The 24,218-nt window shown below is 36.4% G+C and overlaps 1 protein-coding gene across 1 annotated transcript in view; it reads right to left on the bottom strand.

The window, feature by feature from the left end:
- LRPPRC (leucine rich pentatricopeptide repeat containing) overlaps positions 1–24,218 on the bottom strand; it is a 104,102-nt gene that overhangs the window by 17,150 nt on the left and 62,734 nt on the right. The window contains exons 26-30 of the mRNA XM_067703110.1: positions 15,470–15,538; positions 14,576–14,666; positions 7,076–7,218; positions 6,830–6,935; positions 3,081–3,207 (exon numbers count right to left, since the gene is read on the bottom strand). Coding sequence (XP_067559211.1) covers positions 3,081–3,207; positions 6,830–6,935; positions 7,076–7,218; positions 14,576–14,666; positions 15,470–15,538 — 536 coding nt within the window. The remainder of the gene's footprint in view (positions 1–3,080; positions 3,208–6,829; positions 6,936–7,075; positions 7,219–14,575; positions 14,667–15,469; positions 15,539–24,218) is intronic.

Here is a 24,218-nt window from a genome sequence, read left to right as displayed (position 1 = left end):
AATACATTAGAGACAGCAAAGGTACAGCAAAAGCAAAGACTGCATTAGTTCACAGAGAAAACAACTGCTCTTAAGATTGAACAGGTGGCATCATGTAGGTAACTGTAACAGACTGCTATTTATAGAGTATATTTATAGCGTAATAATAGAGTAGTAGTGCCAGAATAATACTGGGGGTACCACCACTTGCTACAGTAGCTCATTTGGTCACACCATATTACAATAAAGATGCCTCTAAAAAAAAAAAGCAACAATTATTTTTCATTCTGATCACTGATGCAGAGCCAGAAGGGGAAGAGATGACCTAGTGGAACACTGGCAACGCTGGAACCAGGAAACAAATCCAGAGAAGTTATACGACATTCCTCCAGTAACAGAGAATTGGAACTCTAACTTCCGCTTCTGAATTCCCAGTCCAGAGTTATTTTCAAAAGTACCCAATGTAGATCTAACCCAAGATACGATTCTTCATAGTCAGATATAACGTTTTATTGGTTCAAAGAAAAGGATGTGCACAGATCCCCAGATTAAGTGCCTCTGGGCATTCTAAAGCTTGGAATCTAGGAATCTCTTTGGGCCCACACAACTACATGGGGAAGGCAGCTACAAAATACTCCTGGAAGATAACACAGGGGAAGATAAAAGTAACCTCAGGAGTACAGAAAGGTTTCATGAACATCTAGAGAGGGAGGGAAGAAAAGAAGATAAACCTACATTTTACAGGTTGTGGACATAAGTGTAAATAGAAGGGCTGTGCTTATAACCATCTTCTAGGTCAACAGCTTTCACACTTGTTTGATCAAGATTCTCAGTCAGACATAGTAAGAAACGATGTTTTATGGTACATACCAGTGCACTGATATACAGATGCACATATAACTGAAAGCAAATGTTCACAAAATATCTCTACTACATGGAATGCTTTGATATTTTCTATTCTATTTAACTAAAAAAGATGTTGATTCTGCCCCACTAAAGAGAGTCCATGATCCACTAACAGGTTATAAATGCAATTTGAAAAACTACTCTAGATCAGGGGTCTCCAGCAAGAGGTATGCACACTGTGTGAATGCTCTAGGGTGAGACAAGAAAATGTTTAAGTTTCTATTTTTAAATCTTATTCTCCAAAAAACTGCTATTTTTGGAGTATGCTCTATAATATACTTACATATCATATACTTACAGTAGTACAGCTCACTGATAATCGTAATGTGATCAAAATGTTTAAGACGTGATCCTTGACTCACCTGGGGTGTTTAGTAAAATGCAGATTCCTGGGCCCCACACCAGATCAGGTGAGTCAGAACCTTTGGGGTGGGTGGTGGGTTATCTGTTTATGCTACCAGAATGTGAGGCTCACCATTCTAAAACAAGCCCAATTAAAATGAAAGAATTATAATTTGTACTTTTGGGAAGTATTTCAGAGGTCTCTGTGACCAACCTCAGGACTAAAAGACTTGAAAAAGATTTCCTTCTTTGCTTCCATCTCCTCAGTTAATCATACCCAATTCTCAACACAAAATGTTCCTCTCTTTTTTCTGCCACCCTTTCCTCCCAAATCAGTGTTGTTTCAAAACACCTTTGATAATTGTGGACAGTGTTTAGATAATAATTTTCCAAGAAAAGTAACTGCAGGAAAAAACCTGCACCTCTTGGATGACTTCAATGGTTATAGATGACAGGATGCTGTTCAATGTCACATTTTCCAAGTCACTAATTGAGGATGTACTGAGTATTCCAGAGAGAGATAATTTAATTAGCAACTGAGTAAAAACACAAATGAGACACAATGCATTAAAAACCTGAACTTAAAAGTCTCAGTGTGACCATCCTATATCAAGACATAGAAGTGATTCAAGATCATAGATATATATGGTATATGTGTGTATCCATACATATATAGTACTTATATGTATATATATGAATTATATATACTCTGTGTGTGTGTATATGTCAACAGATACAGATATATTTCCACAGACAAGTACAGTCATACACAACGTATTTTTCAAAATGTACTGAAACATAAACAGTAAACACGGCCCTATGGTGCATAACTTTAACATAACACTAATATTAACGCCAGGTTTTCCAGTGAATTCCAAGAATGGCAAACATCCATTTTCTATTCAGGATTCTAATATTCCAAAAGTGCTGCGACTTAAAAATTTTGAAGGCCAAAAGTTAGCCAGGAGAGATTATTTCAAAACTTACGATATACTAGGAAAAGGTTGACCTTTGCCATTGAAAATAAAGCTATTGACTCATCAACAGGACAGGTGTACCTTCCAGAGCAGGTGACCTTGATCTTCTCCTTTCTAGGCCCTTTCTGATTAATTACTTAACTTTGAAGGTAACTCCTTGGGGATAAGACAACAGAGTCAGTTAACTGACACAACACCAGGGAAGAAAACTGTATTCTCGTTCTGATTAACAAAGTATTTTACTCTAGGGAACTAGCCAGAGACAAAACCACTACCGCCACTAACACCAATACCACTAAACAGATTACAAAACAAGAAGGGGAAAGAGAAAAGGTATTTAAAATGTGTTGAGTACCACATATTTTCTCTACTTCACTCTATCTCCTTCAATAGCTAGAAGAAATCATTAATGTAAGACTTATTATCATCTACTCATTATACAGAAGAAAAACTGAGGCTCAGAGATAGGAGGAAATTTTCCCACGAGCTTTCAAGTAAGATTCAAACCCTTGCCTAAGTTCAAAGCCCTTGATGTCTTCATGTATCAGGCTGCTTCCACCATAAAAGGTACACAGATCGAGTTGCTGAACAAGAAACAGAATATGATTTAAAAAACTACTTTTCTATATATGAATAGAATACATGAGTTGTGACGTTACATAAGGTAAAATAAAATATACTGCAGTGTGCAGGGCTAATAAAAGTTATATTTTTTGTAGGTTAAAAACCCCCATAAAATTAGAAAAACATTTCATATAATTTTTGTGACTAGTTGAAGACAATTAAGCAACTGCTACTACAATATATCAGAAAAATCCTAATGATAGTTGATATTTGTTTTTAAGTGTGAGGTTTAATAGATGAACTAATACTTACAAATCTTTCACTTGCACTGCTTGTGTAGGATTATCCTTCATCAACAGTAAGTTTATAAGACTGGCATAAGTCTCACTATTGAACACAACGTTTTGCTTTTTTGCTTTCAGGAAAATATTAAATGCATCTATGAAGGAAAAAAACAACAAAAAATGAGATGACATTATTCTGAAATGGCAAAAAAGGAGGGAGAAAAGCCCTAAAACAAAGCCCGAAACCCCCATATTTCTGCTTCTTTTAATACTCACTCACTATACCACTCTACAGAGACACACACACTGACCAAGCAAGCAGATGTTATCACTCTTCTAATCTTTAAAAAACAAAGTGACAGTTATGAAAACTACTACTTAATCCAAATGGATGGTACCAGAAAGGGCTTCGTTTTAAAATTATTTTTCATACTAGCTCTCTAAAGTCAATAAATTATTTCATGCCAATAAAAACGAAAAAGAGCTCTTCTGAATTTGTTTATCAAAAGATGATCCCAGTTTCCAGTTTCAAAATAAATTGCAAAATGTGTGTTAAAGTCCAAATAAACCAGGGGTATAATTTAGATTGAGGGGAGCAAAAGATTCACTTTAAAGCGATCTTGAATCTGTAAGTGGGTGGTTCCTGCGGTTAAGATTCCAACACAACAGCATTACAGTGAGTATAGCCTGTAATGCTAAAATTAGGAGATCAAATTATTTGGCTACGACAGGACTTACACAAAAACATACAATTTTCAAATATACAGATATCTAACAAGTAAACTAAGCAACATTTGTTTGACTGATTAACAGTTTTATTTCACTTGTTCACAATAACTGTCAGTGAATGAAAAGATGTTACCAAAAGAGAAGTAACTACACTTTTCAGTCACTTACTTTTCTGAAATAAAATTGCCTGGCTATAAACATCCAACTGAAACTACAATCCACACTCTGGTGTGTACAAACACATCACAATAAAGAAGGGGCATAACTGAACTATCACATAAGAACTTTTATGGATATAAAGCTCCATGTAAAGAAATACAGAACACACAAATAGGAATGAACATGATATTAACGCTCAGAAGAACATTCTGAGCTACTTTGGAGGTTTCTAAACAAGCAGAAATTATGCTTGTGTTTACATTACAAGTTAGGGGAGTTTGAATTAGCCCTTCAATTAAACTGAAGTGACAATATCAAAAACTTAGTTAACTTTCAAGCTAAATTCAGAGAAACAAGAGAAAAAGGTTATGATCTTAATATTTGTATGTTAACTAAGAAAAGACAGAATCTATCATTCAGTACATAATGCATATATTTTCCTTTTAATAGAGCTTAGACGTTATGATGTACTGCAACTATTGGCTACATCCCAACAAGCGTATATAATAGTTCACTACTTTGCTGAATGAAAATACACAGTAAGTACAATTTGAATATTTAAGGTAACAAAATAATCTAGAAAAGCTTACTAGTGGTTTTCTAAAACTGTAGTCTTGAATTCAATTTTCAAAATATTCATATTTTGCCAAGCATTCAATTCTGAGATATACACAAAAGTAACTCAAACCTCTGCAGAATTAACAGAATGAAACCAACTAGATAAATGTAAATTGTATATTGAAACTAGAAGAGGGGACTTCCCTGGTGGCACAGTGGTTAACAATCCGCCTGCCAAGGCAGGGGACATGGGTTCGAGCCCTGTTCCAGGAAGATCCCACATGCCACAGAGCAACTAAGCCTGTGCACCACTACTGAGCCTGAGCTCTAGAGCCCACGAGCCACAACTACTGAAGCCCGTGTGCCTAGAGCCCATGCTCTTGCAAGAAGAGAAGCCACTGCAATGAGAAGCCTGTGCACCGCGACAAAGAGTAGTCCCCGCTCGCCGCAAATAAAACCAGCGTGCAGCAATGAAGACCCAACACAGCCAAAAAAATAAATTAAATAAATTTATTTTTTTTAAAAATTAAAAAAAAACTAGAATAGGGGTATATCTTTACATTTATAATATACACTGCATTACATTTAGTTAGCTGGTTAAAATGTTTTTACTTAAATAAAAACAACAATTAAAAAAAGGCAATATATGGAGCTTTGGAATCTTTAAACAGGAAGTATACACTAACCTTACATTCATTTCAATCAAATCAAAATTCCATTAGAATATTTAAATAGCATTGATAATAATGAACTTTATATTTAGGTTTAAGAGATACATGGTGAAAGACTCAAGGATATATAGACTGAATATGCAACAAAGGAAAATGACTCAGAAAGAATAAAGTTACTCTGCAGTATTAAGCAAGCTTAAGAGCTTAACTTAATTCCTCCTTCAGACACTTTATGTCAGTGTCACAAAATTTCTAGTTAAGAAATTAAAGGGTTCGGACTTCCCTGGTGGCGCAGTGGTTAAGAATCTGCCTGCCAATGCAGGGGACACGGGTTCGATCCCTGGTCCAGGAAAATCCCATATGCCACAGAGCAACTAAGCCCGTGTGCCACAACTACTGAGCCTGCGCTCTAGAGCTGGCGAGCCACAACTACTGAGCCCACGTGCCACAACTACTGAAGCTCACACACCTAGAGCCCGTGCTCTGCAACAAGAGAAGCCACCGCAACGAGAAGCCCGCGTGCCACAACAAAGAGTAGCCCCCGCTTGCCGCAACTAGAGAAAAGCCAGTGCGCACCAGAGAAGACCCAGCGCAGCCAAAAATAAATAAATAAAATTAAATTAAAAGTACAATATTAAAAAAAAGAAATTAAAAGGTTCTATAAATTTCTAAATTGATGACTTCCTACTGAAGGGAGCTCAAAACTGTCAATACTAAAATGAAAAGAAAATCTGCTGCATAATGGTTAAATTATCATAAAGCATACTTGAAAATGTACACAAAAACTGGAGGAGTTAAAGGTAACAGTAGCATTCTATGAAGAAAAATTAACAAAAATGAAGGAAACAAAAGTAATATATGATCTGGGGAGAGTACAACGAAGTCTAAATGAAAACATCTAGAATGTGATAGGCAAGCTTGTATCAGAGGGCTCAAGATGGTCAAAGAAATTTTAAAGTAGTCACAATAGAGGTAGGCATACCTTCAGGTAAGTTTACTGCTGAAGAAAGGGAAGAAACGCAAGAAACAGGGCTCATGACCTGCCTTCAACCTCAAGATACAGCTTAACACACACTAGTATGATGGTTAATGCCCTAATCATTTTTTGCTTTCACGTAAAAATATGTAACAAATACACTTGCCAAAAAATTAATGATAATGCTATTTTCAAAGTGTAATTTTTGAAAAATGCACTATTTTAGTTTTTATTATGAAAAATTTCAAATGTACAGAAAAATATAAAGAATAGTATAATAACCCCCTCCACGTACCCATCACCTACACCTAATAATTAACATTTTGCCAGATTTGTTTAACCATTTTTTTATGGCTTAAGTACTTTAAAATAAATTACAGAAATCTTGATTTTTTTCCCCATTTCTCAATACTTCATTATAGATCTCAAAATTTAAGGACATTTTCCTATAAATCATAATGCTGTTATCGTATCTAATAAAATGAGTGATTCCTTAATGACCCACTACTCAGTCGATATTTAAATTTTCCCAATTGTCCCAAAATGTCTTTGTTAACTTAAAAAATGAAAGAAAATAATTAATATATACAATTTAAGTTCCATCTCTACCCGAGATCACTAATGATTTGCTGGGCTTAGATCCCATGTTGCTATCAGAAAGAAGACCCCAGTGTACACGTTTACCTTTGTCTTTCTTCCTGTGGCAGGCATTCAATAGCTCTTTCTGGAGACTAACTTCTACAGGTGAGGGTGATGAAGTCAGGGAATGTTTTTCATCCTCATACCACAACTTAAAAATAAAATTATTCAATTAAACAAAAAGTGGTAAACACAACAGTGACCTTTTCATTGTAAAGCTGGGCTAATCTATAACCTAAAGTTATAGACAAACAACAAAATCTGTTATGCTTACAGTTAAAAACAAATTACCTCAGGTACGTCAAATGGAACCTCTTGGTTACTGTTCCTAAGGATTTCCGCTAATAACCTTAATGTCCTTCCACGAGGAATAATATTTTCTTCTTGCATTTTATTCCAGACAGCATCAGCTCTTTGCCAGTCACCATTCACTTCTGTAAAAATAAGCAGAAATTAATGAACGTACTCAATAGAATTCATGACAATATTTAGAACTATTTTTATTTGATGCTGAAGGAAGTATTCCAAACATTGCCTCCAGGGAAAGGACCAGGGTGATTGTGGACCAAAGGTAAGAAGACTTCTTTCTGTATACCTTTTTGTATCTTTTGAATTTTAAACCATAGAAATTACTTACCTATTAAAAAATAGAAAAAAAATCCACACTTTATTAAGAACTTTGAAAGTCATGTTGACACAAAGTTTACCTTTTTAAAGTAACTGAGAAATTGCCCACTGTTAAAATCAAAATCAGAAACAGGTAACAATTCAACTATGACCAGTAGACTTTGGAAAGACGATGGGATACACATATACAGTACAGTACACAGCTGAAGGTCTAAAATGATTGAAAGTGTGCAAATGTATGATTTTTGTCAAAAGTGACAAATCAACAAACCTTTTTCCCTTAGTTAAGTAGGGAGAATTCTGTCTCTTCTGTCAACTTGAAGAATTTCTATGTCAGTGTGTAATAGATTTCTGATAATGCCCTCAGACTAAGTAAGATCACAGGAAGTTTACTGGAAAGAAATAGGCAGCTTCCTTCATAATGAAATATCTAGTTCCTTCTATGTGGTAACCTAGTCTTCACAAATAGCAAAGACTTAAGAATCAAGAACTTATTTTTAAACATTCTAACGGGTTTTGAAAAAAGAAAAGATCAAGCCATTTCTGCTTGTGAAAAACTAGAGCAAAATACGAAAAATGTCTTATGACAATAAATTCAATATACCTATTAGGCACAAAGAAGTACTGTTTTAAATGTGGCCTTTTTAAAAAAATTTGCTAATATGAATAAGGAATATCTTAATGGTGTATGGTCAGCTCCAGGAAGAGGGTGTGTTTCAGGACACAAATGTTCCAGAAAACATGAGTAGATTTGTTTCTCAAAAATACCAAAATACTAAAACACATGGAATTTTCCTAGATTTCCCTCCCACCCTAAAACTGAAAAGCTAAGCTTTTTGATAACTGACTCCTGGCAGTAAAAAACTCAAAGAACAAAAACAAAACACATTCACACTCCATCAGAAACCTGCAATAAAGAAAAAGATAACAAGCAGAGTATTTCCCAGGGGTCATACAAAGATTGCAGCCCAAACTTTCATAAGGAATATGCTGAAAGGTGGCCCAAACAGTAGAAATTAACCTAAAGTTCAGAGTGATTTTATACATACTCTGACAATAAAAATCAGCCTAATATAAAACCCTTATTAAATTTACAATCAATTTTCAAAGCAAGACTCTCATAAGATAATTATGCTTTTCCTTCATTAAAATGTTCTCATGTAATGTAAAATTCAAGAGTAATTTTTCAAGTACGTTAATGTATAAAACTTTATACATAAAGGTTATCAAATACACTTTAGTTTATTTGATTAAATAAATTAAAAACAAAAACCCAAGCCCCCAAATCTGTAATTCTGTAGAAGGGGAAAGGGGAACCACTTTTGTTCTGTGCCAAAGAGTACTATGGACTGTGGGGGACACAGGGAAGATTTCCAAGCGCTCGGAACAGCCCTGCTAAGGTGTTTTTTAAAGAGATTAATTTTTAAGCTAACATAACTATTATGTTATGTGAAGAGGTGGATGAGGTACAACTCTGCCTTCAGACTGAAAGAACTCTGGGAAGGTAATTCTTTTTAAAAAAGCACAAACTATATGAAAAGCTTCTACTTTGGGAGGACAAGATATAACAGAGATGCACCTATTCAAATGGACTAGCAGCTTGTAACAAGAAAATTTTTTCAAAATACAGGTGAGAACTAGACAGTGCATGCAGCATAAAACAACTGAGATATAGACACTTTTTTTTTTTTTGAAAAAAAAATCTTGGAAATGTACCTGGATCACAGAATACATAACAAAAATTTGAGGCAATCGAACTAGTCAGTGCCAAAATCTGCAGCCGTGCTCTCACGAAGGCACAGAAGGGCCATGCCTTTCTTTCACAGTATCCCTCTGGGGCTTAAAATTCCTTCAACCAAGACAACAACAATCATACTTGTTATTTGAAGAATCAAACAGCCACAAACCTGGGCTGTGACCAGGGAATGGACACTCCCTCAATAATTCCATCACTTTCCTGGAACTCACCGTGTCCTCTTTAAAGAACAAGAGCGCTGACTACTAAATGATTTGAGAACTCTTAAGCTATAAAACCAAAGATTTTTGACACTATCAGTGAATTTTACAGGAACACACACAGTTATGGGGCTTCATTTATGGCTATCTGACCAGTGTGTAACAACAGCTGGCACTTCACATGGGGTTTCTATGGTATTTAAACTAAGAGATGAAGATTTCTAGAGATCAGGATTTTAATTACAAAGCTGATAAATTTTTACATATTACTGATAGGATGGGGCAATTTCTAAATTCCCCATGTGTCAATCACCTGATAACGGTCTCTAAATATCATTCCCCTCTAAAATAAGGACTCCAGGTTTGGGACAGGAATTATGCCACGTAAGCCTGGATGGTCTTGTTTGGCCTGAAAATAAGGACCTCTCAAAGACTAATGGGGTTATGACCCAGCAATCCCACTACTCGGCATATACCCTGAGAAAACCATAATTCAAAAAGAGTCATGCACCACAATGTTCATTGAAGCACTATTTACAATAGCCAGGATATGGAAGGAACTTAAGTGTCCATCGACAGATGAATGGATAAAGAAGATGGGGCACATATATACAATGGAATATTACTCAGCCATAAAAAGAAACGAAATGGAGTTATTTATAGTGAGGTGGATGGACCTAGAGTCGGTCATACAGAGTGAAGTAAATCAGAAAGAGAAAAACAAATACTGCATGCTAACAGATATATATGGAATCTAAAAAAAAAAATTAAAAAAAAAAGGTTCTGAAGAACCTAGGGGCAGGACAGGAATAAAGACGCAGACGTAGAGAATGGACTTGAGGAGATGGGGAGGGGGAAGGGTAAGCTGGGACAAAATGAGAGAGTGGCAGTGACATATATACACTACCAGATGTAAAATAGATAGCTAGTGGGAAGCAGCTGCATAGCACAGGGAGATCAGCTCTGTGCTTTGTGACCACCTAGAAGGGTTGGGATAGGGAGGGTGGGAGGGAGACGCAAGAGGGAGGGGATATGGGGATATATGTATACGTATAGCTGATTCACTTTGTTATACAGCTAACACAACAAAGTAAAGCAATTATACTCCAATAAAGATGTTAAAAAAAAATTTTTTTTTTAAAAAAGGTATTTCGGGCTTCCCTGGTGGCGCAGTGGTTGAGAGTCCGCCTGCTGATGCAGGGGACACAGGTTCGTGCCCTGGTCCAGGAAGATCCCACATGCCGCGGAGCGGCTGGGCCCGTGAGCCATGGCCGCTGAGCCTGTGTGTCAGGAGCCTGTGCTCCGCAACGGGAGAGGCCACAACAGTGAGAGGCCCGCCTACCGCAAAAAAAAAAAAAAAAGGTATTTCAGGAAAAAAAACACAACAAACTAATGAGGTGTGTCAAATGACACAGGAGCTGATGCGACGGGGTTCCCAGTGGCCAAAGATGGGACAATTTGAGCACCCAAAAGAATAATGGCTGCGACAAACTGAAAAACAAATATACAAAAAAAAATTAATAAACTCATTAAAAAAAATTTTAATGATCAACTTAGGAGGTTCCAGGGACACCAGCACTTGAAGCTGGTAATTAAAGGGAGAAAAGGCAGGGCTTCTCAGTAGCGCAGTGGTTGAGAATCCGCCTGCCAATGCAGGTGACACGGGTTCGAGACCTGGTCCAGGAAGATCCCACGTGCCACCGAGCAACTAAGCCCGTGCGCCACAACTACTGAGCCTGCACTCTAGAGAGCCCGTGCGCCTAGAGTCCGTGCTCCACAACAAGAGGAGCCACCGCAATGAGAAGCCCACACACTGCAACGAAGAGTAGCCCCCGCTCGCCACAACTAGAGAAAAGCCCGCGCACAGCAAAGACCCAACACAGTCATCAATAAATAAATTAATTAAAAGAAAAAAGAGGAGAAAAAGCAAGTATATATCTTTTCCTGTGAATTTATTTCATAATAATTTTTAAAAAGCCACAGAGCATGAAACATGTAGAGCATTAAACAATCAAAATAATAGGTGTATATGTAAAAAAAATACATGGATAGAAATGTAGAGAGAATTAATTGGAAGGATGGACACTGACAAGTGAACTCTAAGGTGTGGACGCACAATGACATTTCCAAATTTTGCTCTGTACACTACTGTACTGCTTGAATCTTCAGTAATTTAGAATATATTCATGTTGTATTTGTATAATACTGGAGGGGGGGAAAAGACCACACAGTGTAAAAAGAAATGTCAGTGGTCATAAGTACCTGAAGAAAATAGCACATAAATAACTTCTTAGGATAAATGCTCAGGTTTTAAACGTTGGGGTTTTAAAAACAGATTCAAAGAATTTTTATTACAAAATTATGAATGTAAGACAGCTTTAGTTTTGGCTAGAGTACTGTATGTATACAAAGAATAAACTATCTTTACTTTGTATATGTAAAGAAACTGAAGTGTTTCAAATATAAGAAAATGGTTAAGAAGGTGAAAATACTGTCATTTAGAAATAAAATATTCCTTATAGTATTGTCATTTAGAAATAATAGTACATATGCAGGTGAGGGAGTTGTTTCATTCATGTAATGTTTAGGAACTAATTTTACAAGACTATCACAATGAAAGGTCAAAATGTATTAGAAAGGATAGAACTGAAGTTTGAATTACGGCTGATTCTTGTAACAGACCACCTATGAACATCATATTATATGGAACAAGTAGAAAATGAAAACAGGTTTAGGTCAGCTAGTATTTAAAGGGATGAAAAGAGTTACATTTACTATTCCTTAATCTAGATTATAGTCATATGGATGCTGCTGTCATAAACCATGGAGCAATGTATCTTTGTCTTGTGCATGTTTCTGTAGTATGTTGTAACTCACAACAAAATAAGTGTGTATACCTGTGCGAAAGGTACTGTTTTAAAATAAACAAGCAAAACTGCTCTTTAACAAATAAACCCAAATAATTAAATGAACTCCTTTCAAGGGTGAAAATTACATCATGAAAAAGAATGAGCTCATAAAAAATTCCAATAGGTGAAACAAATCATTTTCTCAGAAATCCACAATCTAAAACATGGATTTTTTTCATGTGTTACAGGGCCACATTTCATATGTCATTCCATACTGTATGTTCCTTTTCAAATAAATTGAGTCCACAGTGCTTTATTTAACATATTTAAGTAGTGGTCCAAGTCAGAGGGCAACACAGAGGGGGCCAGGTCTCAGGAGGAGAAACCTTGCTTTTTCTTCAGAAAGGGAAGGATCAGGGTTATCACAACCACATTATTGATTTATAGCCGTATAGAAGTTGGGAAGTAAACAAACTGGGTTAAAAAGTATACTTCCCTATAATGATTCCTCCAGCTTCCAGTTCCATGAGAGGCCACCCTCATGTTACCTCAGCCTCAGAGGCTCCTCAGCTAAGGAGAGGAGAGCGCCTCAGACTATTGGCTCAAATACAGAGCTGGAAGCAGGGTGTCCATCAGAACAGATAGAGGGGATTAAAGAAAAGAAAAGGGTAATAAACCTCAGAGTTTATTTATAAGAGTTCCTGCTTATCCCTAAAGGAAATTTTAAGATGAACTTCAAAGTTGTTTTTTCTTTTCTTTCTTTTTAAAAAAGCAACAGCAAAAGGTCATCTGCAGAGGAGAAGGAAGTCCGTAAGGCTGGCTGCCTCTCATCCTTCCCTGGACTACCGCTGTACCTCATGCATCCTTACAGCTGTTCTTTCACCCCAAGGTATTCTCAGTGTTGGTTCAGGTCTAACTCTTCTGAAGAGCACTACCTTTCTATCTGCAGTGCCTACCTCAACGGCTAGCACAGTAAGGGCTTCAGAGTATTTCTGAACGAAAGTTTATATAGTCTTCTTATGGGGATGATTTTAAAGGCTGAGATTCATCTGGACATATAAGTTTAGTATTTTTTTTTAGTTTGCATAAAATTAGAATTTAAGCAAGAAACAGTTCTTCAAAAGTAAGAAAAAGCAGGGGAAGGAGGGAGAATCAGCACTCAAATACAGGTTATAATCCACTAATTAAGGACTAAATACCTAAAACCTAAGTTTTTAAATTCTATACATTCAACAACAGCCTGAGCATTGTGGGCCAGAATCTGATCATATTCAAGCCAAAGTTTTAAGAATTACGTTGTGGTATGTCAATGCAACCAACAAATGAAATGTAAATTTTACAGCAAGTCTTATTTTACATACACCATCAAGATGTAAGACAAAGCTTCCAATGACAATAAACCCAAGTTCAAAAAGACAAATAAAATCACCTTATTCATTGCTGTCTGTGTTTGGTGAAGGAAAACTTCCCAAAAGAAAAAGAGAAGAAGAAATCTAGATCAAATATCTATGAAGAAAAAGAAGGAAGGAAAGGAAGGAAGAAAGGTCACTGACTATTCTAAGTATTGTTCCTCTCTACCCAAATACCCTAAGAGACTGCACAGTCCTAGAGTAGGTACTGTTTGACAATAGAGGTCAAACGTTTCAGAAAAGTTCATCACTTTTAACCCTTAATAAAAACACAAATTCAGCCTAGGGAAACAATTAAGGGTGTTAACGAAGATTAGATGCAAAGATGACTAATGCAGTGTTATTTTATAATATGGAAAACTGAAATCTATTCACTTGTCTAGCAGTAGGAGACTGGCTAAGTAAATTCTAGTATATCTCTTCAATGTAGCCATTTGTAGGTGAAAAAATGTAGAAAAACATTTTTAATATAGAACTGAGTCAAAACTATATTATAATACAATCACATTTTAAAAAGTAATTGTTCAGCAATGAGTTTGTACATCAATATGCATTTTTCTGGAAAAAGATCTATATACGTGAACATGTCAATGATTACTTATTCATAGAAGTGACTAATAAATCTACTAAAGAAATTAAATTAAAAGAAAACAAAGAATAGTCTCTCCTCAAAAGCTCCTATTAAATTCTGTGTCTCTGATGAAGATTTTTCTCACCTTCTCATTATTGCAGCAAGAACGTCAGAAATTATGAAGATTGTAGGGTGTCTAGTGATACAATATAACATTTTGTGAGAAAATTCAATCTGGCCTCTACGTGAGCCTCTGTTTAAGACTCCACATTTGACAACCCCTAGAGCTTCCTCACAGCCTGATATTCCTTTCTGGCCACTGCCTTCCATAGAATAAATGTCTCAAAATGAAAACACGAGGAATAGTCAGCTTACTTACTGTATAGTTTTAGTAGACTGTAGTATAGCTGGTCTCTATCACACTCAAATAGCTTCTGTGTCAGCTCCACTAATTTCTCTAGAGTTTCAACCTTAAAAATAAGATTAACAGATGGATCTAGATTGTGTAAAGGACATTTTATAGTTGACAAATCACAGTTGAATAATCCTTCAAATTAACTTTACCCAAAGGGCAGATTAACTTCACTTCAAAAGTTAAAGGACTAAGCACAACTTCGTAAATGTACTTAATGCCACTAAACTGTACACTTAAAAATAGCTAAAATGATAAACTTGATGTTATATGTATTTTATCATAATTTTTTTTAAATGTTAAGTTAAAGAGCTAAAGGACACTTTGGAGTCAATAACACACATGAATAATTATCTAGTTGAGGGAACCTCCACAAAGGAGTATTCTGTAGAATTCAAAGATATTTAGGGTGGAGGACTCAGTGAGTATATCTGTATTTGTTCATAGGAATATTCCTCCACGCAAGCTTTAAACTCCTCTTTCCCTGTGGCTTTTTCTTGGCAGGATGTGAACAGATATCTGTGCTGGAGTAGAGGTAAAGTAGAAACTCCAATGGGCTCCCATCAAGTGACTCCTCTGGTCACTAACGACTGAAGCAGATTTAAATTGCCAAAGAAACAACATTAGCTTGCTCAAACCAACAAGTAGAATGAAGCAAGCTAAAATCTTCAGAGCCAAAGTTAAAATTTTTAGGGATTCCACTGGACCTCAGAAACCAGAATTAAGCTATTGCTTATTTGGAAAACAACCAAGATAAGCAATGCTGCATCACCTGAACTCCCCAAACGCTCACAGGACATGTAGGACACTTGCTTTCTACTCACAGTTTTAGGTGAGTGAGACCAGAAATTAAACACAAACCTGATTACTTGCAATACATCTATCACAAAACCACTGAAGTCTTGTGGGCCGAGCTCTAATGCCTGGAGTCTGTAAAATAAAATAATCATACAGCACACAGGTAAGGCTTTAGCTAAATGTTAATTTTCCCTCAAAGACAAATAGTTTTCCTTCTAATGACCCTGCTTCCTCCCTGCCAAATGTATATACTAAAAGAAACCTATAACTTAATCCCACAGTTATCAAAGACCTTTAGGATTAGAACAACCTATACTTAACCAGTGTCTAGAAGATTCGGGTTATTTCAAAACGTTACTTTGTAGGTCAATTTTCATTCCATAAATCTTTAATTATTAAAAATGGCTAAGCTTTCTGTAGCTCAAAAAGAAACCTTGAAATGATGGACTAAAAAACTCCAAAATATGTCAAATTAAACACACACACACAACTTCAGAGATCCCAATAGATTCAGGAAGCAAAAACTATTAATATGTTATGTTGACTTATTAACAATTGTCACAATGATAAAACCAATGGCTTTTAAAGAAACATGCTTTGTAAAAATCAGTGATAAAAGTATTCTGATTACCACACATTTGCCTAGTATCTAAAACTAAACGTTTAAAGAGCTAAGTACTAAAAACAAGCTAAGTACTTAAAATTAGTTCATAGTCTTAGTTTATTTCAGTAATTGAGATGTGTGTTATAGCCTCAATTAGGAATTACTAAGGTTTAGTCAATAACTCTGGCTTCAAAACAATTACTTTACAATTTTGGATACTGAAATAAAAGACAAACACTTCACATATAATTCCAAGGATCTGTCACTCTACTTCCAGTATTTTCATCATCTGTAATAGGGCTTCCCTATTAAATACTACATTTCCCAGCATTATGATAAGAAAACAACATACTCATTACCCTGGCTGCTCCAGTCCAGAGGACGTACATTTACTGCTTTCTCCACTCAGTTTTGTGGACGACACCAGGCAACCCTCACATCTGATCTCTTATTTATAAGTCCTCATTACCTCATTACTTTTTTTTTTTTTTGGTGGTACGCGGGCCTCTCACTGTTGTGGCCTCTCCCGTTGCGGAGCACGGGCTCCGGACGCGCAGGCTCAGCGGCCATGGCTCGCAGGCCCAGCCGCTCCGCGGCATGTGGGATCTTCCCGGACTGGAGCACGAACCCGTGTCCCCTGCATCGGCAGGCGGACTCTCAACCACTGTGCCACCAGGGAAGCCCCCTCATTACTTTTTATTTCTTAAAAATAGTATTGTAGGGACTTCCCTGGTGGTGCAGTGGTTAAGAATCCGCCTGCTAATGCACGGGACATGGGTTTGAGCCCTGGTCCGGGAAGATCCCACATGCCGCGGAGCAACTAGGCCCGTGCACCACAACTACTGAGGCTGCGCTCTAGAGCCCGCACACCACAACTACTGAGCCCGCGTGCTATAACTACTGAAGCCTATGCACCTAGAGCCCGTGCTCCGCAACAAGAGAAGCCACCGCAATGAGAAGCCCGCGCACCACAACGAAGAATAGCCCCCACTCGCTGCAACTAGAGAAAGCTTGTGCACAGCAACGAAGACCCAATGCAGTCAAAAATAAATTAAATAAATAAATTTTAAAAAATAGTATTGTACAATGTTAAATTAAAAACTGACACAAGAACTAACATCTCAGAGCTTTGGTAGAATGACAGAAAAATTGGTACAGAAGAAGTTGTATAAGTGTTCTCATTCTAACTGTGCAAGTACCCACATTTTGCGATACACGAAATAAATGCTGAATAAATTAATTGTTGATATATATTCTCAAACATCATTAATATTTACATTTGTACCCAATTTCTACTCAAGGATTTTCTCACATTATCTGTTTTGTTTCACATGCATTACATTGAAAATGAAGCCAACATCAAATGTATACAAAAAGCCCTTGAAAAAATACTAGATAATCCTCTTTAGAACATGGCAAAATGCAAGAGCTACATTCACTTATAACTTTCAATATTATGTCTCATCCAAATGCCAATGATCTGACTAGCACAACTTTTATGGCAAACTCTTCCTTTTTGTGGCTGATTAATCTGCCTGTCACTGGCAGGACAACTGACTTATACGGCAGCTGTGTGCTTCATTCTGAAATTGAGAACTATTTTCAAAAATAAATCTCAATCATCAAAACAACATCTAGGTCAGATTAACTAAATCTCCTAGGCTTCTGTAATAGTCTACATTTCTGGCTTATCTCTTAACATCTTATTGAATTTTAAACATTGCAAATTTAAAGTAAAAATGAAAAATGTAATAAAACATGGAGAAGAATAGAATTTTAATTGGGATGCTAAATGTAACTTATCCAAAACCAGTTACTGCTTAATTAAAACAATGAACTCAACTCTTAATTTTTCCTGTTTTTGTTACATACAATCTATTTGACAGACAGTGACGATAAAGTAATTACTGTAATAAAAAAAAAAAAAAAAGGGACTTCCCTGATGGCGCAGTGGTTAAGAATCCACCTGCCAATGGAGGGGACATGGGTTTGATGCCTGATCCGGGAAGATGCCACATGCCACGGAGCAACTAAGCCCATGCGCCACAACTACTGAAGCCCGTGTGCCCTAGAGCCCGTGCGCCGCAACTCCTGAGCCCATGCGCCTAGAGCCCGTGCTCTGCAACAAGAGAAGCCACCGCAATGAGAAGCCTGCGCGCACTGCAATGAAGAGTAGCCACCACTTGCCACAGCTAGAGAAAGCCCACACGCAGCAACGAAGACCCAATGCAGGCAAAAATACAAACAAACAAACAAATGAAAAAAACACCAAAACCAAAATACAGCATGTTTGTTTCCACCTGGGTTACTGCGCTTCAAAACACTCTTTGTGCAGTTCCAATTCAGTACTAGGTTCACTTGTATAAGAAAAAAAGTAATCCAAAATAAAAAAATAATTTTCATTAATTTCATTACATTACCTTGATGTAAATTTGTTGTTATCATAATAGGCTTCAATGTACACTAGTGAAAATAGGTATCAAGTAATTATTACCTTTAAAGTGAAAACAGATGAAGATTCTTCTACTTCAAACTCTATCTCAAAGGCAATCATTTTAAATTTAACTAAAATAGTGATTTTTACCTGCTCTGAGTTTTCTTACCATTACTGCTAGAAATGGAAAATAGAAAACAAACAACTACTCTGGCTTCATGTCCTTTAGCTGGAGTAGTAGGAGGAAAATCAAGCGCACGAGGTGTATGGGACAAACAAAAACAGCAAGAACGCAACTACTTATCCCCACAGCCAGGAGAGCAAGGAGAAAAAGGGGTATCATGGAATTATTAAACCTTTCAATAATTGTCCTCTTCTGTCAAATCTCCAGAGACAGACTTAAGGACCATGGTCTAGTAAGGAGGAAAATATGTCTGAGCAAGTCAAACTAACAGTTTAACTATCATTAACTAAATATGATCCAGGTGTTACAGAAAATACTAAGTAAACTAACTCATGGGAGGGGGTATGAATTTGCATGAGAACTGACATCTCTTGAAATTCTAGGGCTGGAGGGGGAAACTACCTCTAAAATCCCTTCTTTATATATAAGATCCATTCTGGCTTATTAAGGAAGGCAAATTAGGATAAAACCCTGAATCTGATCTATTAAAGAACAAAGGGAAGAGGAACAAAGGTTGGGAGATTGCTGTAATCCAAACTTTTGGTCCTAAAGGCAAAGACATAAAAAGAAGAGGTTTGCCCCCTGAGAAGACAGAAAATTTACTCTGGCTGAAGTGTGATGGAAGGGTAATAGCAGACAAGACGAGAGGGAAAAGTCAAGAAAGAGTAAGTTTGGAGAAACGATAAGTTGTTTTGGTGGTTCAGATATTAAGGGTCGAGAGATCATGGAGGTTGTATTGAAATACATAAATATATCAAATAAACACGTCCTACACCTTAAACTTATGAAATGTTATATCCTATCTCAATTTTTAAAAGAGAGAGATCATGGAGGTAGAAATGGTGTAAGGGAACCAACAGAAAATGTGAAATCAGGACGTGATTTCAAATTCCATGACTACTACTAACTAAATAAGCTCCACACTCACACCCTGAACTGAATGAAGTTTCATTGCCCTAATTAGTTGTTATGTGAGGCTCACGTGAAGATGTACATGAAAATCATTTGAGAAGTATAAAAATGTTACCAATATTGGTTAACTTGTAACCTAGGTTTGAACCTCAAGGGATGAGGTTAGAAAAAGAAATGCTAAATAAGTTTAAAGCAGACTCTTACTCATCTTTGTGTTTGTATCCTGAGAACTTAGTGCCTGGCACATGGCAGGCAATCAGTAAGTGATTACTGAACTGCTCAAAGGATTAAGAATAAAATTAAATAATATAATGCTTTATAGAAACCTTTAATAGGGTTACTTAACATTTCATGTCATTATTTAACTTTTTGTACTTGTTTTTATCATCTCTCCCTGGACTTAATCTCCAGTCTTAATACACAAAATGAATGATCTAAACTGTTAATTTATTTAAATGACCTGCAACACCTCCTTCCTGGGAGGTGAATGAAGTACCTTAAAAGACACTTGGCCGAAAGAATGAAGTCATTTTTTTTTTAAAACAAAGAAATACCACTCTATTTTATCATAATTTCTAGCAAAAAAGCATGGGACTAGAACTCAGGAGGCCTGAGTTTTAGTCCAAATCTTTGCTACTATGAACCATAAAAGAGGTACCATCTATAAAAACATAACAAAATTTCTCAGGCCTTTGCACAGACAGTGCCCTCTAAGTGAAATGCTTTTGCTCCCACTCTTTATGTGGCTGGCTCCCAGTTCATCCTTTAGTTCTCATCCCAAACATCACTTCCTCAGAAAGATCTAGTCTGAAACAGATGCTTTCTACAGCACTTTCCGTTACAGCAATTATTGCATTTTATGGATTCATCTTTTTAAGGTCTATCTTTAGAACAAGACTGTAAGATGTGAGCCATAATTATTTATTGAAGGGCAGGAGGGAGGGATGGAAGGAGGGGAAATTGGTCAAACTGGGAAGCCACTCAAATATTATCAACCACCTTAGTTAAAGGACTTCATCCAGGAAGTTTTAGGTGACGAAATCTGCCAATGCCAACTTATAAGGGTTCATGATGGGAGACGCTGTATCAGATCTAAGTTAGAGCTTAGTTTCTCTCAAGTCAGAGCTTAGATGATATTATGCCTCTGTTAATTCACCATACCTTCTGCTAAGGTCACTATCCTTCAATTATTAGATATCATTTGAGATGACTGAGTAAAGTATCTTAAAAATCCCTACAACAGGGCTTCCCTGGTGGCGCAGTGGTTGAGAGTCCGCCTGCCGATGCAGGGGACGCAGGCTCGTGCCCTGGTCCGGGAAGATCCCACATGCCGCAGAGCGGCTAGGCCCGTGAGCCATGGCCGCTGAGCCTGCGCGTCTGGAGCCTGTGCTCCGCAACAGGAGAGGCCACAACAGTGAGAGGGCCGCGTACCGCAAACAACAACAAAACCCCTACAACCACTATCCTAATTCAGATACTATTAATCTCACTGTCCCCAACCCCCTTTCATCTATCACACATTCTTCTGCTAGTATAAATTTCTTTCTAACACTGCTGAGAGTTCACTGTCTTCTGCATGAACTCAAGCCTGCTTATTCTGATATTGAAGGGTCTCTGGGAACAATCTACCCTTACAAAATACTTCCTATAAATCCTATACCCCAGGATGAAAGAACTATTTAAGAAATCAGAAAGAAATAAAACTCTGTTTGCAGATGACAAGATATTATATGCAGAAAATCCTAAAGACTCCACCAAAAAACTATTAGAACTAATCAACGGATTCAGTAAAGCTGCAGGATACAAAATCAACATATAGAAGTCAGTTTCATTTCTATCCACTAGCAGAATATCTGAAAAAAATAAAATACCATTCACAAGATGAGCAAAATGATTAAAAAAAAAAACAACCTAGGAATAAATTTAACCAAGGTTGTGAAAGATCTGTACACTGAAAACTGTAAGACTTTGATGAAAGAAACTGAAGACATAAATAAATGAAAAAATACCCCGTGTTCATGGATCAGAAGAATTAATATTGTTAAAATGTCTATACTATCCAAAGCTATCTATAGAGTCAGTGAAATCCCTATCAAAATTCTGAATGGCATTTTTCACAGAAATAGAAAAAACAATCCTAAAATTTGTATGGAACCACAAAAGATCACAAATAGCCAAAGCAGCCCTGAAAAAGAACAAAGCTGGAGGCATCACACTTCCTAAAACTACACTACAAAGCTATAATAATCAAACAGAATGGTACTGGAATAAAAACAGAAGCAAAGACCAATGGAACAGAATCAGAAATAAACCTTCACATATATAGTCAACTAATATTTGACAAGGGAGCCAAGAATACTCAACAGGAAAAGGATAGTCTCTTTAATAAATGGTATTGGGAAAACTAGATAATCACATGCAGTAGAAGAAAATTAAACCCCTATCTTTCACCACTTACAAAAATTAACTTGCAATGGATTAAAGACTTTAACATAAAGCCTGAAATCATAAATCTCCCAGAACAAAACACAGGGGAAAAGCTCCCTGATACTGGTCTTGGCAACAATTTTTTGGATAAGACACAAAAGCATAAGTGAAAAAAGCAAAAATAAGTAAGTGGGACTACATCAAACTAAAAAGCTTCTGTACAGCAAGAGAAACAATCAACAAAATTAAAAGGCAACCCAAGAAATGAGAGAAAATATTTGCAAGTCATACACACACGCGCACACACACACCACACACACTATTCAGCCATGAGAAAGAAAGAAATTCTGCCATTTGCAACAATGAAGATATACCATGAAAGCATTATGCTAAGGAAAATAAGTCAGACAGAGACATGGAAAGACTGTATGATATCCCTTACATGTGAAATCTAAAAAAGCTGAACTCCTAAAAACAGTGCATAGAATGGTGGTTGCCAGCGTCTTGGGGTGGGGAGAAACGGGAGATGTTGGTCAAATGGTACAAACTTCCACTTCTAAGACGAACAGGTACTGGGGATCTAACGTACAACATGGCAGTTATACTTAACAATACAGCGTGCACGTACACACACACACACACACACACACACACACACTCATATACTTGAAAGATGCTAAGAGTAGATCTTAAATGTTCTCACCACAAAAAAGAAATGGTAATTACATGAGGTAATGGAGGTGTTAACTAACACTACAGTGGTAATCATTTTGCAATATATAAGTATATCAAACCAACAGGTTGTACACCTTAAACTTATACAATGTTAAATATCACTTGTATCTCAATGAAGCTGGAGAAAAAACAGGAACTACTTAGAGACTTCCCTTTTCTACTTCTTTGTTCTCCCTCTAATACCTTTAATACATTGCCCAACCCTATCAAACTCCCAAACGTGAACAGGACTTACCACATCCATCAAGCCACACCCTAAATCCCATTTTCTCAATAAAGTCTTACCTAATTTCCTACACTGGGAATAACTTTCTCTCTTGAACTCTCAGAACTATTTGTATTTTTCTTACAGCAGTCAACACTTCTCAGTCTTATATAGACATTGTCTTCACATATTAATCTCACATTAGCTCCTTGAGGGTGGATGTAAGTCTTATTTACTTTTCTCTCTCTTTTACTAGAAAATAACACTCTTTCTGAGTATATATACAATAAGAATACATATGCTCATTACTGAAAACTCAGAAAATACAAAAAAGTATATAGCAAAATGCCAGCTATAATTCCACCCTCCTGCAATAATCCATGGGTAGAATTAAAATATAAAACTATGTTAAAACGTATTATATATATGTATGTATACCAACTCATTTTAAAAGCACAGGTCATATTATACACTGAATCTTGTCTCTTTCTTTACTTAATGAGACCATTTGTATGACTTGGTTTATCTTATCTCCCACAGTGTTTCAAATACAAAGAAGCTTTATTGTATATTTTGCTTTGGAAATTCAACTCTAGTGAATCTACCCATTGATAAGACACTATTGTGTTTGGGGGAATAATAAAAATGTTCCTCAGTATTTATAATATTCTTTCATATGGTGATACAGTCCTAGTTTATTAATTTTCATTACTTTTAATATTTCCAATAATCCTCAGAAAACCACAAGAGAGAACTCCAGGTCTTGAATTTTAATAGTAAAAAAATCAAGTTCCCACTTTAATTCAATTCCAACTAACCATTAAAAAAAACAAAACCCCCTAAAAACGTGCTTCAGTATATTTCCATATATTGCACACCCTGCTGTCCTACCCTAGGGTACTGCAGAGGGATTCTGTAAAGCTATTCTGTATCCTTTAAGCAATTCTGTACACATTCACTATAAAAACTGTGTCATCAGTAGACAGCCATTCCTAAATGATTACACTCAATGATGTTGTACATTGGCAAAGCTTTAAAGTAATTAAGATGCAGCCTCCTCTCGCCTATTCATGTGACAAACATGCACCTTATGCTAAGCATCATACTGTGAGTTATGTGGAATGAAGAAAACACAATCTCTACCTTTAAGGGGCAAAGAGAATTAATAATATTGATTACTACCATAATCCAGGAAACATGCAAGCTGCTTTACATACATTATGTGATTGAATCTTAAAGAAAGATACTATATTCCCTTTTAGAGATGAGGAAGCTTAGAAAGGTTTAGTAACTTATTTATTATCACACTAG

This window comes from Pseudorca crassidens, chromosome 14 (assembly GCF_039906515.1).
Source record: "Pseudorca crassidens isolate mPseCra1 chromosome 14, mPseCra1.hap1, whole genome shotgun sequence".
NCBI lineage: Eukaryota > Metazoa > Chordata > Mammalia > Artiodactyla > Delphinidae > Pseudorca > Pseudorca crassidens.
The sequence above is the reverse complement of the archived record's forward strand: the minus strand, read 5'-3'. Positions and strand labels throughout refer to the sequence as shown.